Source organism: Poecile atricapillus, chromosome 6 (assembly GCF_030490865.1).
Source record: "Poecile atricapillus isolate bPoeAtr1 chromosome 6, bPoeAtr1.hap1, whole genome shotgun sequence".
NCBI classification, from domain to species: domain Eukaryota; kingdom Metazoa; phylum Chordata; class Aves; order Passeriformes; family Paridae; genus Poecile; species Poecile atricapillus.
Genome location: NC_081254.1, coordinates 35,198,049 through 35,211,910, shown reverse-complemented (window position 1 = coordinate 35,211,910; position 13,862 = coordinate 35,198,049). Strand labels below are relative to the sequence as shown.

The 13,862-nt window shown below is 40.4% G+C and overlaps 1 protein-coding gene across 5 annotated transcripts in view; it reads right to left on the bottom strand.

Moving 5' to 3' along the window:
- ZRANB1 (zinc finger RANBP2-type containing 1) overlaps positions 1 to 13,862 on the bottom strand; it is a 40,753-nt gene that overhangs the window by 8,016 nt on the left and 18,875 nt on the right. For all 5 annotated transcript variants that reach the window (XM_058840669.1, XM_058840664.1, XM_058840668.1 and 2 more), the window contains exons 4-7: positions 8,374 to 8,561; positions 6,710 to 6,863; positions 4,265 to 4,336; positions 3,290 to 3,488 (exon numbers count right to left, since the gene is read on the bottom strand). In XM_058840669.1, the coding sequence (XP_058696652.1) occupies positions 3,290 to 3,488; positions 4,265 to 4,336; positions 6,710 to 6,863; positions 8,374 to 8,561 (613 nt within the window). The remainder of the gene's footprint in view (positions 1 to 3,289; positions 3,489 to 4,264; positions 4,337 to 6,709; positions 6,864 to 8,373; positions 8,562 to 13,862) is intronic.

The following is a 13,862-nucleotide window of genomic DNA, read 5'->3' as shown; positions in this document are numbered from 1 at the left end:
TCCTGACAGCAGTATGGAACCCTTGTAATCCTTCATCCCAAGAAGGGGGAAGAAAGAGAGCAAGTAGCAGGAAAAGTGAATTTTGTTTTCTTTTTTATCTTCAGGAGACTGCATTTATTAATCTTAAATTAAGAACCACTTAGAAAAAAACAAAACAAAAAAACAGTGCTTGTAGCAAACATGATCCAAGTTCCTATCAGGCTCCTGCCTAGTTTGATACTTCTTGCAATAGGGTTTGTTTTTTTTTTAATCTTATTTAGGCTTATTTAAATGTTGATATACAGGGAACATAAGTAAGATATTCAATTTTATTCAACAGTTGCTGCTCATTCTTCTCACACAAAAAAAAATATAGGTATTTTCTATTTTTAACCACATAATGAGTCAATTAACTTCAAAGTACTTGCATATCAATTTCCAACAACCCATGGTTAAGAAGCAGAATCTGTTTTATATACCAGATTTTGGAGCAAAGGAGTGGTAATTCCACATTATATGGAGTTGTAAAGCAGTGTGGATAAAAATCAAATAAGCAAAGTGGGATTTAGTTTAGTCATGATATTTTATTTAACCATTTACCAAGAAAAATGATACATTCAAGGAAGATGTTTGCTTTCTAATATTTTAAACTCTGTCCAATCACCACACTATGGAAAAGCCACAACTTCATATTAGGAACAGGGATTTAGGGAACAGTTCCAAGCCAACTTTTAAACAATGGCCTTTACTGTGAAGACAAAGAAACCATTCTAAAGTTTCAGCTTATTAAAAAAGTCACTGAAATGAACTCATTTAATTAAAACCTGAGAATATTAGCAGGCAGTGAGTGTGTGTGGGTAAGATCTTTCCTATGCTTTCAGTGCAGATGGAATCACCTTAAAATCTTGTGTATGACAGCAGCCATCAGCCAGGCTGGGTTTCCAGAATCCACCTAAAATCTTGGCTTGACTTTAAATTCCTATTATTAAGATATCTGAATAGGTCTGTGCTAATTGACAGTAATATTTAGAGGGATTCATCTGGATCTACATTCTGGTTTTTATCAGAACACACCACCACTTCCACCTTTGTAGCTGATAAATACTTTGCCTATTTTCTGTCATGAATCTCTAACAGCACTCTGAATTAATTCCTGGGTCTCCTGAAAGAAATTTAATCAGATTCTGGTGAAGAAAAAACAGAACAACAACAAAAACTCCCACATCACCACACTAAGACAGAAAGCCCAGAAAATTCAAGGGGAAAAAGGGAAAACACCAAACTACTCCCTAAAGCTGGACTGTAGAAGTGTTCTCCTAAAGAAGTTTCTTCCCTGAGTTAGTCAGCCATAGAAAAGATTTTGATGTCATTTAAAGCAAACTTTTTAGATTAACACAAGAGAACTGAATGCATCCATTAAAGAATAAAATTCTGAAAGTCAGCTTAGGACATGTGCCCATTCTCCAGCAAAAGCTAATGGTGGAATACAAAAAGGGACACATCAGAACACACTTTTGTGTGAACTAAAAAAGTGGAGTTATTGAAAGGTGAGTGGAAAAGACTCCACAGGCCAAAGCCCCTGGGAACCTCACTATGGAGCTTTTTCCGAGTACCAGACACAAGACCCTCTGGTAAAGAGATTTTTTCTTTGTTCAGCATCTAAACAAACATATCAAAATGAGGTCAAATGAGTTACATGAGTGTTTTCTGTCTGACTATAAAAATACCCATTTTTAAGTGTCTTTGTGGAGGCTTTGAAGAATAATTCCACTAGATAAAAGTTTAAGCAGGGATTGCATTTAAGAGCCTGCTCCAGTGACGACATCGCTTCCTATCAGCCACATGTCCTAGCCCACAAAATTAAATGTATCTTCTCAAATGGAATCCATACAGTACCTATAGGATATACAGAATAATCAATTTACAGCAGGATCTGGCTAAAAGACTTATTCTAAAGCCTTGTTCCTAACAAGGAACATGATCTGTTCCTTGAATACTTGTTCCTTCCAGTCTGAAGACCTGTTCACTTGAAGGAAGACATCAATCAGTTAAAAATTACGCTTCTAATAAGGATAAAGATTACACAGAGTAAAACAAAAATTCTGTCTAGACATAAACTAAAAAGCTTAACAAGACTGAATAGCCTCTAAATGAGAGATATGTTAAGATACAGGAGTAAGTCAACCACAATTAACACCAACATTTTGAGAGATTTGGTCCAAAGCTCAATAGTTTGCAGCATGTTTTTGGATACCATAAAGAACAAAACCTCATCTATCCTAAATTTCTATTCTGGCCTCATGGGAGCTGCCTGTGATACCAGGGACATTCCTGCATGGCTGAGATGCACACTCCATGCTGAACAACTCCTAAGCAGTGACAGATCCTTTCCAAAACTGGTTCCTGGAAGAATTGCTACTGAAGCACCACTTTCTGCAATCCAGCTCTGGATGCTAATTTGTGCAGTTCTCCCCCAACAGCACAAAATTTACTTACAGGTACCACTAAATTAATCTTTGTTGTTGACCTCCTGCACAGCAAGAGGACGGGGACAAGCTCCTTCTGCAATGTGTGCTGACAGTGTTTCTCCTGTCCTTGACTACAAGAACACCAAAGAAATGATCATCTGTGACTTGGATTATCAGTCTTTATCAGCTCATCCCTTAGTCCAGGACACCCTGGACAGCTGTTGGACACCCCTGGGGATCCAACCAAGATTGTCCCTGCAGCAAAAGGAAACCAAAGTATCTGGCTAAAGAAGACTGTCTGTGCAAAGCAACCAAAGTTGTTTTACAGAATGATAAATCAATTTTATGGCCAAACGACAGAACCAGTTAAATGTCAACACTCCCTGCTTTACTGCCATTATTTTTGCAGACAGAATAGGGATAAAAAGAGCAATCCTGAGTAAAGCCATAACTAAGCAGATGGAATGAAAATACTGGAAAGTTTATAAGGAATAAAAGGCTATCTTCTACTAACAATCTTCTGCTCCCACCAAGCAGCAAGGCATGGCATGTGCATGATTTACATTGCAAGGACACAAATTCCAGCTGCAGTAACCGTGGTTAGTGCATGCTTGACAAGTGAGTATAAAGCATTTTAGTGTTTGAAATGCCATTTGCTGAGCATCACTCCCCATCCCTGAGTTCACAGCATCCAAGTTTCCAGTGCTTGTATTTAAAACACAAGATCCCAGCTAGGACCACAGTGAGTCGACAGCTCTGAGGAACAAATCCCCAGGGAACTGGGGCAGGGTGGCTGTGGGGTTTTGCTGTGACAGCACATGGAAGAAGCTGACTTAACTCACCAGTGGGAGCAGTCGTGTAAACTGTCGTGCAGAGCCTTGCGCAGCACGGAGTCCTTGTCGTAGATGCCCCAGGTGGCCTGGAGCACGGAGTCGAGCAGGCAGTCCCCGGCAGTGCGGTTCCAAAGTGCGTACAGCCTGCTGTCCAGGCGTGTCCCCAGCTCCAGGGACCAGTTAATGATGGGAGACTCCTCTTCCAGCTCTGCAATGGCACAGCCAGCTCTTAACATGCTGTTCATTTATCTCAGAGATTTTGGACAGCACAATAATGGCAGTCTCAATAATTTACCCCTTTGCATGAATAAAACCCCGCTTTCCTTCATACTACAATGAACAGGTCAACTACACTGGCTGAGGAAATTTCTACTACTCTCAATAAAACAAACAAAAGCCAAACCAAACCACAGTGCCACATCGTTTGTTTGAGGATTGTTACTGAAAAGAAAAGATTTTTTTCAGTTTTCCTTAAAAAGCTTGTGACTCAAAACTGACTTTTAAAGATTTTTAAAAGCTCTGTAAACATGATTTGTACAAACTCTATTCTCTCTCTGCCTCATAAATAGCCTGGAAATGTTAAAATTAAAATAATTTTACCTGGACATACAATGGCAAGACAAGGGGGGATGGCATCCCACTGCTACAGAGCAAGGTTAGATGGGATGGTGGAAAGAAATTGTTCCCTTTGAGAGTGGAGAACCCTGGCACAGGTTGCCCAGAGAAGCTGTGGCTGCCCCATTCCCAAAGTTGCTGGTTTGGAGCAACCTGGTCTAGAGGTCTTCAAGGACCCTTCCAGCCCAAACTATTCTGTAACTTTATGAATTCCAGGGTGAAGATCAAGTTGAAAGCATCCAATCTCTATTTAAAACATGTTCCTGGACAGAGCCATATATGTACAGACACATGTAGTTTATTTTTAGTAAGAGACACATCCTCTAATGAAAAGCCAGGAGTGATCCCAGCTGTTCTCAGTGCATTTACCTTTCTGAACATCTCTGTCAAGTACTTCATCAAATAATTTTTCCTGGACTGTGGGTGGTAAATCTTCAATATCTGGAAAAATAGAAAGCAAATACAAGAGTCACTTCATGTTCCTGTAAAAGAGACATCACCAGGAGCTCAGGAGAACTCACAGAACAGCTTTTTCCCTATCAGCCCTAACACCTCCTCTGGAAATCTGCTGTCATGTGTGACCCAAGGCTTTGCAGAGCTGCTGAGGCAGGTTTGCATCTCAGCCTCACTGTCACACCTTTGATGCAGAAAGGATCATCACAGCATGCATAGGGTAAGACTGGATTTCTCTGAAGGAGAAAGTGGAGAACCACTTTGAGGTGAGGAACTAAAAAAGGAGTATTTTTTACTTTCAACCCTATTATATTTTAGCACAGCTTCAATCCTAAGCAGTGGTTTGCCACCCATCTGGAATGGCTTCTCCTCTGCAGTCTATCCCAATGGACAGGTACAGTTTGCCAAGGGATGTGTTCTTCTCCAGAAGATCCCATTCCTCTGTTATCTCATTCAGGCTTTAATGAAATAGTTCTGACAACCCCAATGGTTTGCAGCAAGTTAAAAAACAAGAAATGGGAAAACTATTGAGCTATGCCGTGGAAAATGCCACTACTGACAACTGCTCCAAGAGCATTACAGACAGAATTTGCAACAACCTCATAAAAAAAGAATTTTAAAAAAAGGTGGAAAACTCTATAATGGGCAGAACTCTTTTGTGACTGCTGTATCATTTAGAACAACAAACACTGTCACACATTCTAAAACTCAGCATGTGCCTCACAGTAAATATTTGCTCCAGGCCTGCATTCCAACAGAGGATAAGCAGTAAAGGGTTGCCAGGCAGAGCAGCAACCAGAGAAACTTTGCTGGTTTCAGCACAGTCATGAAACTTAAACTCGTGAAAGTAAAGGTAGCAAATAAAATAGGAACAGGAACATCCAGCACCCCTTCAGGCACTCCAGGGGATAAGGACTGGGGCCTAAGTGGTATTTCAAGGACACAAAGATCTCTCTTAATTGCAGTGTGGTAGCTGCCAGTCCTGCTCAGATGTCCAGTACCCCAGGGCTTTTAAGTCCACATTTAGGCACATGAGTTGCTACTGAAGCACATTAATGCCTGGTGCAGGCAGGGTGATGTGGGGTGGTCTTTTTTTTTTTTTTTTTTTTTTTGTATGATTGATTAGGGCTTTTTAAGCTAAAACTGTTTGCAGTGACCAGCAATCAATTTAAAAGCTTTGCTCTCTAACATCCAAGCATTGGCTTTTCAGGAGGATCAAATCTGTTTATTTGAAAGGTGGAGTGGAAACTGGTTCCTAAACTACATCATTTAAGTAATATCTGACCAGGATTGTGTGATTTCTACTTCTATCCTTGGAAATGCTCCCTGGAGCCAAACTGCAAAAGATGTGCAGTTGGCAAAGTGTGAGGAAAGCAGAAAGTCTTGATGCATAAAAGCTTTTGAACTATTTCATTTTTTAATTACTTAACGGCTATTACATGTGTCAAAAAGCTGCACAGTGCTTTAAGATCTCTCTCTTGAAAATACTGAACAAATTCTTAAGCTCTGGAGAGAACATTTCTCCCATGTGTTATGAAATCCTTCTGTTGCTCCTTTCCCCTCTCTCCCCATAAAAAGCAATTAAATTTTAGTCTCCCAGACACCCCACATGCCTCTCATGGCCCACAGAGTACAACTGAATGCAGCATCTCAAACAGGTACACAAGTGGTAAATACTATCAAGATTTTTTGAACAGGACATGAAGTAACACTCAACCAAAGGGGTTCCAAATAGAATTCTTGCAATGTTTTTTATAAAAGACAAACAGGTCTGCTGATTAGCACAGTTGGCAGCTGCACATTTTCTTATTAGTGACAGCATTTCTATTAAAGGAAACAGCTTCTAAAGATTAAAAGTCTTTTAATAACTCCTTGTTAATAGATAAACATTCCTTTGATCTCAGAGCACCTCAGAAGTATTCAAAAAGTTCTATTGCTACAACTAGGTAAAAAGAAAAGCTCTGAGCCTCAACAGAAAGGACTGAAAGCTAAAATAGCCATGTGAAAAGTCACACCATGGAACAGAAATGTCTGGGCTCCAGTCTTCACTTTAAATACAGCCTTTCCTTAGAACACACCACTCTTCTTCCATTTCTTCATGTCTAAGTAGGACAACAGATGCTCAGTTCACAGGAACAATGCATGGATTGAAGTGTGCAAATACTGAGTAATCAAATTCAACTACTAAATCTGACCTAATAAAACAGGTCTTAATAAATAAAACTCTCAATAAATTAATTAATAAGGCTCTTAATGAATACAACCTACACACACATCACCACCAGAAAGTCAAAACACATCATTTTCAACTAGTGACCAGGCAATAAAATCTTCCAGCAGGAAGAAGGGTTTTGTAGCTACCTGCAGGTAACGTAAACGTCACAAGGTCAGTCAGAAAATAGCAAGCAAAGTCTCCCTTTCGCTGATGAAGAGATGCAGCAATTTCACGGCGGATTTGTTCCGTGACCTCTGGACACACCATGGCAGGAATGCACTTGGCTGCATGCTGGGATACCTGTAACACAACACAGTTACTGCACTCAGGATTATCCCATTAAATATAAAGATTTGGGAGGGATGACCACCAGCAGAGAGTATTTGGTTAGCAAGGAATGCAAGGGAAAGATGAATACTGGCACCCTGAAAGATCAGAAGTTTAGTGACTCTTAATGAAATGTCTCACTAGTCATGGAACTGGTAACATAAATCTGGTTAAAAAACATCTTTAAATTGATGAAGTTAATTAACAGGTAACCACTCCCAGCTGAAAAAGAGGGAAAAAATAGGTAAGAGCTCATAATAACAGCAATCTCAAATCTCATGCATGAGACAAGTTTAGATTTAACAGAAGTTTATTACCACAGCACAAGACAGTTTCCTACAATCTTCCAAAAAAACTATTAAGATAGTTAAATTTCTCCAGTTCTAATCATCACTGGCAGCAGAAACCCATTCAATGATGAAGGACAAGTGGCACATGGATGACACCAGATGCATACAAAAAAAAACACTTTTAAGATGCACATTTTCACTCATTCATATCCTAGAGAAGGAAAATATCACTGGGGCTCAAACACTACTAAGCATTTCCAGAAATGGCAAGATGAGTCAGTATTCCTAGGCACTGAAGCAAAACCAAACACAAAAATCCCTAAGACAGTATTTCACTAAATTAACTCGTTTTTAAACATGTAACTCCATCCACAGAGTTATGTAAGCAGCACAAAGCTACTGATATTAGTCATATATAAATATATACTCAAGGCTTTAGCTACATTTGTCTTGCTTCATCTACTCTTTTTAATTATTCAACACTGAGCATTCCATCATCTTTATGTGCTTTGCAGGCAAACAGCAGCTTTCAGAATTGCACTGAGCATCAGAGGAGGAGGCAGAATAAAAATCTGGCCCTGATCAAAAGTCTGAGTTGAAAAAAACCAGACAAAAAAAGGTAACAGAAGTATTTACAGGGCAAAGATGGAGAACAGCAGAGGTCACCAAAAGGTGACACAAGGAAATGGAACGTAGAAGAGCAAAACAGAGGAACCAGCCAGTCTATAAAATGGGCAAGGAATAGAAAAAAATGCAGCAATTTTGCAAAGTGAGAAATATGCCTCTCTCTGCAAGAGAAACTCCCACAAAAGCCAGGAAAGCCAGCCCAGGTAGACTCACTCATTAACAAACTCAGAACAAACTCTGCTGTCACTGATGTCAATGTTTTGCTTTGAGAGCATTTCCTCTCCCCCACCCAGAGTACAGGAAGCCTCACAATAGCTCACTTCCACTGCCAGTAAGGTCACAATTTGTGCCAAGACTGTTCATTAATGAGAAAATGGAACATCCTCAGGACCATCACAAGAGTCTCTTAAAGCAAACTCACTTCTTGAGGAGAAATCCAAGGCCCAAGGCAGCGATTCACATATATTCTAACGCCAGCACAAATCAAAGCCGCGTGCCACTGGCTGCACACAGTGGTGCAGTTACATAAAGCACTGCTCCATCCTTGCAGGGCCAGGGGAGCTCACCTCAGTGAGGAGGATGGCCAGCATGTCCTGCCTCTGGAAGCGGATGGCCAGGTGCACGAGGGTGTAGCCCACGTCGAAGGCAGACGGGCGGTTCAGCAGCCGCACCTCGTCCGCCGTCAGCTGCCGGGCAATGTCCCCTCCGGACGACTTGTAGGCTTCCACAGCAGCTAAATCACCTTCCACGACTCCTGAGGACAGAGAAACAACACACAGTTCATTTTAGACAGCAAGGGAGACATTCTGGAACAAGCCACCTCATTTAACAGCTCACCTGTAGCTGTTGTGTTACAGGCCAAACAGAAAAATTATCAACTGCATAGCAAAAAACTTGCCAATTTTTAATTATTTTAAGCAGAAGACTACAAAATATTTACACTTACCTCCTCTCTCAGACCATTTCTCTTACCCACACTATCTGGAAAAGGTAAGAGATCAAAAGCCAGCTCAGAAGTGGACCCATAATAAAACACCAGCAGTAACATACACACGAGCATTTAATTTGACCAGAGAGAAAATAATTTCTTCACAGTACAGAGATTAGTTTGATTACTTTATCTTCCCTTTTATCTCAAAAAGCAAATTACTAGATCATAGAAATAGGATCTATTGAAAGGATTTTGGACTAAAAGTTTTATTTTTTTCCAAACAGTACAAATGGTAGAAAGCATAAATTTTTCTCTTCAGCTCACCATCTCTGCTGCTAATGGAGCCTGAGAGTTTCACTCAGGATACTCTTACGAAAACTGAAATAAAGAGAAATTAAATACACTGTGTGTTCCTTCTAAAGCAAGAGAGGAGGAACAATGAATGACCCTAACGTCTTCTAGAGTCCCTGGCAATCTTTGATTTCTGTACCATGCTTCATATCAAGACCAATCATGCTGAATGTATTCCTCAGCTGCAATTACCAGAATACACTATCAGTAAGATGTGGAGCTGCTAACAGGATCTGTTCCAATATAAGACTTCCTAAATTTAGAAATTCCTTCAAATACATTCTATTTTAGGTATGTGGTCCACAAGAGAACAGTGCAGTGCTGAACTGAGGAAACAGAATAGTGTCCCTAATGCCATCTTTACTGGAGAAGCAAATGGAACCTCACTCATGAGAAGCAGCCCTTGTTGCAGCAGCTCAAGCAAAGAGCACAGATGACAAATGAGAAAACCCTGGCCCTATTTTCTGCAGCTCAACCTCCTTCCCTGCTCCTGAGAGTCAGCAGCTGAGTGGTGGCCATGAGGCTGGAGACTGAGACCCAACTCCATCCTTCACTTCATTTGCTCAACAAGACGCAAAAGCTGATGAACAGGAAAGGTCATGAGACTCAATCAGGACAATCACTCCCACTCAGGACTTAAAATGAAAAAAGGAAAAAACCACAACACTTCCCACCCCCTCAAACAAACCCCTCATTCCAAATAAGCAAAAATCCCCCACCAAAATTAAAAAAACTCCAGCATAACAAATTGAAATGGCTGCTAGCAGAGAAGCACACTAACCACTGGCTTGCTAGTTAATCCAGGATTTAGAAAAGTATTCTTAGCTCAGCCAAAAAGTATCACTTTGAATGCTGAGATTATAAAGCTTTCAGAAGAAACACAGGGGGAAAACGGATTATCAGTGCAAGACATTACAAAGTTATCAGCTGTGCTCTGCAAGATTCCACAGATAAGTTTGATTATTCAACAGTGGTCTGGAGCAGAGAAGTTCCAAAACAACAATTCAACTGCGAATTTTAGTCATACAGTATCTACCCACTCATTCCAAGGTCCTAACAGGCCAGGGCAGAAGGAAAACCATACAGGACAGTATTTTTTAGTTTTCTGCTGCCTGTGTCTGTCCCCTGTAAGGAAGACATTCCTGTTCCACTCCAGCACTACTGTCTCATTCAGTACCTGCCTGTGTATTCTCCCCAGATGAGTTTTGTCTGTTCAATTTTAGTTCTTGCTCTGTAGGAGTCAGAAGTGCCAATTGTAGAACTTTATTTCCATGCAAACACATTTTTGCCACTGATTAGGCAATTCCTCATGGCTGTTGCAATGATTATTCCAACCCAATACTCTAAACTGACTTTTTTTGCGTGTGTGCAGATTTGTATGTGCACACAGATAACAAATCAAATTTCTCATTACCTGCCCTCTTAATACAAGTTATATCACAGCTTTGGCAAACCCAAGAATCTGGAGAAGAAGAAATTTGATAGAAGAGCAAGTTCTCTGCTATCTTACAATATCCTTTTTTATTATTGTCACATTAATTTAGGAGAAAGATCTTGTAAAAGACTAGAAGTGACATTGCTCCTTTTTGTATTCTAACCACTCCTCCTGGCACAGGAGAGACTCCTGTTACCACATCTGCACCTTCCACCACATCCCCCAAGACAAACACACCAAAGACCACCCAAGACTGGTAGGTGGCCACTCTGAGAATCCAAATATGCACAACTGATTTCAAAATTCAAAAAAATATCCCTAAAACGATCTTTTGGTGACAGATGATCAGACCCAAATCACATTCCAGCCAGCCAGCCTGTCAAGTAGTACATTTTACTACAGCCTACTACTGGGAAATTCATCATTTTAGTTGTTCTACCAGTCCCCCACCCTCAGCTGCTTATTATCATCCCACTCTTCATCGAACCTCAGCAAAATCTGAGGTCTAAGGCTGATGCTGGGGTGGTCACGTGAGGTTTGGCAATACCTTTTTCAAGCTGCAATAAGGATCCAAACCAGTGACATGTGCTCTGTGCAGCACTGCCAGTTCTGGAAGTTTATTCCCACATCTTCCAATACTCGACATTCCTAAAAGCTCCATGTCCTAGAATTATTAAAATTGTTATATAAGCTGTCAGTTAAAAAGTACATTTCTAAATTTTGCTGATGAAGTTTAAGCTAAAGATCAATTAATGCATCCAAACCAGGCAAATTGAGTAAGTTTTCTAGGATTTATTTAAAATATATATATATACATATATATATATAAATGTATTTTTACTGGTATTTTAGGTATAGGGCTGGTGTGCTATATGACACAAACCAGCACAGCTACAGCTCATGAAGAGATGTGACTGTATGCACGGATAATATCTGGTCACCTTCTATTTTTTAATCAAAACAAGTAAAAATTGCTCTTTATAGCAGGGGGAGGCATCAGGAAATTTTTGTTTGTCTACTGACTACTGCAGGGCTGATATTCCATGGGCATTAGAAGCCTCTTTGGTCCCTCTGAGCCACAGCAAGAAAAGTTAACATTTCTCTTTATCTGTTCTACCAAACATCTACTCCACTGCTGCCACTTCAGAAGAACAGGGGAAATTCCTGACAGTCCCATCACCTGCCACCCTGCTTACAGCACCAGTCCATATAATCCAAGGCAGCAGTGAACACAAAATATAGTGGTAACAGGCAGACTGTTATAATAATATAAACCAGAAATATAATATAATATAAACCAGAAAATACAAATATTGCCTCAAAACTATGGGGTGAATTTGCCTACATGCACCATGCCTGTAATTCTGAAATTCAGTATCACCACACCAAACTGAGACACAAATATGCTTGTATTGACAATAGGAGGAACATTCCTACAAAGGCTTTGATTTCTGTGGGATGAGCAAGAGCCTCCAATTCATTAAGTCTATTTAAATAGAGCTTAAAACCCCCACTGTTTATGAGAAATATCACAGAAATATTTACTGATGTTCTAATTCCCTGCATTTCACAACACAGCAGTGCCTCATTACTTACACAAGCAGACTCTGAATCGTGTCCTGATCCAGCACTGTGCCAGTTGGATTATTCCCCACTGACACCCACAGCATTCCCCAGACTGGTAAAATGTCAAAAGAAGAGTGGCATTTGCCTTAAGATTGTTCCCAGAACACCCAGGAGCCTCCAGGAGCTCAAACCCCTGTGAGCACGGCCCTGATCGGCTTCAAGAGTGACACAAATGCAAACACATCCCAGTGACTCAGTGCCTGCTCCTGATCCACACAACCACAGCTTTCCTTTAAAGAGGACTCCAGAAAGGTCCCTTTGCTGTCGCCCTAAATACACCAGTCTTTCGTGCCCCCTAAAAAATTCTGCTTGGCCTCATGTAAAATCCCTGACTATAGTCCTAAGGGAGAGGACAGAAAGCCAAGTGCTGCACCCAAGTCATGAGAAAATACAACTGCAGTCCAAATCCTGCATTTACAGGTTCAACTGTGCTCCCATTTTGCAATTCAGACATTTCCTCTTATTGGAAGACTTTCACAGCATCAAGAGCCAAGGTTTTTTTTCTTCTTCTAGTAAAGCCCTGCCTCTTTCAAACAGCACAGCTTAGACATTTGCAATCTTAGTATATATTAGATGACAGAAACTAAGAAGGGTAATTTAAAAGACTAAATTTTAAAAAAATATTAATCATCCAATTACAACTTTTGCCATCTTGATACTACTACACCTTTTACAACTTCCTTCTTTGTTAGATGTCAATGTTACCCTCATATTAAATAAAGCAGAATTAGCTGCTAAAACCAAACTATTTCAGCTTAAGGTGCTATTACATTTATTCTTTAGAACATGTAAATATTTATAGGGTTTAGTGCAGTTATATAAACTTGGAAAATATGCAGGATAGGCTTACAAGCGTTTCTAGAAAACCAAGTCCTGTTTTCCCTAACTGCACAGTTCCAGTGGCTTCAGAACAGGCAGAGAGGAATTTCCCAAGGAAAATACAACAGCACAGCCTTTATTTACCTCAGTATCTTTCTGATAGTTGTGGAGCACGGGCTGCCACAAGCTGCAAATGAAGTAGGCAAATTCTTAAAAGCAGACTGATGCAGTTGTGACTACCCAAAGAACAACCTGAGGATTAGGGACTTCTGGGATTCCAGGAGGCAGCAATTCCTGCAATAACCGTGTTCTCCCATCTGAGCAGACTGCAAAAGGAAACACTTCATCTTAAGGAGGTCATTGTGACTCCTGCGTGGGACAATGCCTTGAACTGCTTGGCAAGAGAAGGCAAATTTCTCAAACAACCAAGTTATACATTTTAGAAGTCAGAAGTCAAGACAGATACAGCTGCAACATAAAACAGATCCGAGACAGAGCCCTGTGTTGCTTCCCTTCTGTCACAGGTACAACTGCAAGTGGTCTGTCATATATGTGCTCTCATTTACTCATCTAAGGACTAATCCTAAGATTGGTTTAAGTGCCAGCAAGTGAGAGGCTGATCAACTGACCCACTAAAACCTAATTCTGACACCTGTTAAGAATTTCTGCTCCTTTACCACAGACTGCTGAGGACCTGTGGCATTCTCTGGAGCTGAGTCAGCCCTCAAGCTCTTCCAGCTCTTCACCAGGGGCACATCACGTGGCCATAAATGAAGTTTTATTGAAAATAAGTGACTCACAATTTCAGCCAGGGAAGAATTTCTCCTGAAGGAAGGACTGCTTTGCAAGCAAGTATGACACATCAATTGATAAAAAAGAGGGGCTGTCTGAAA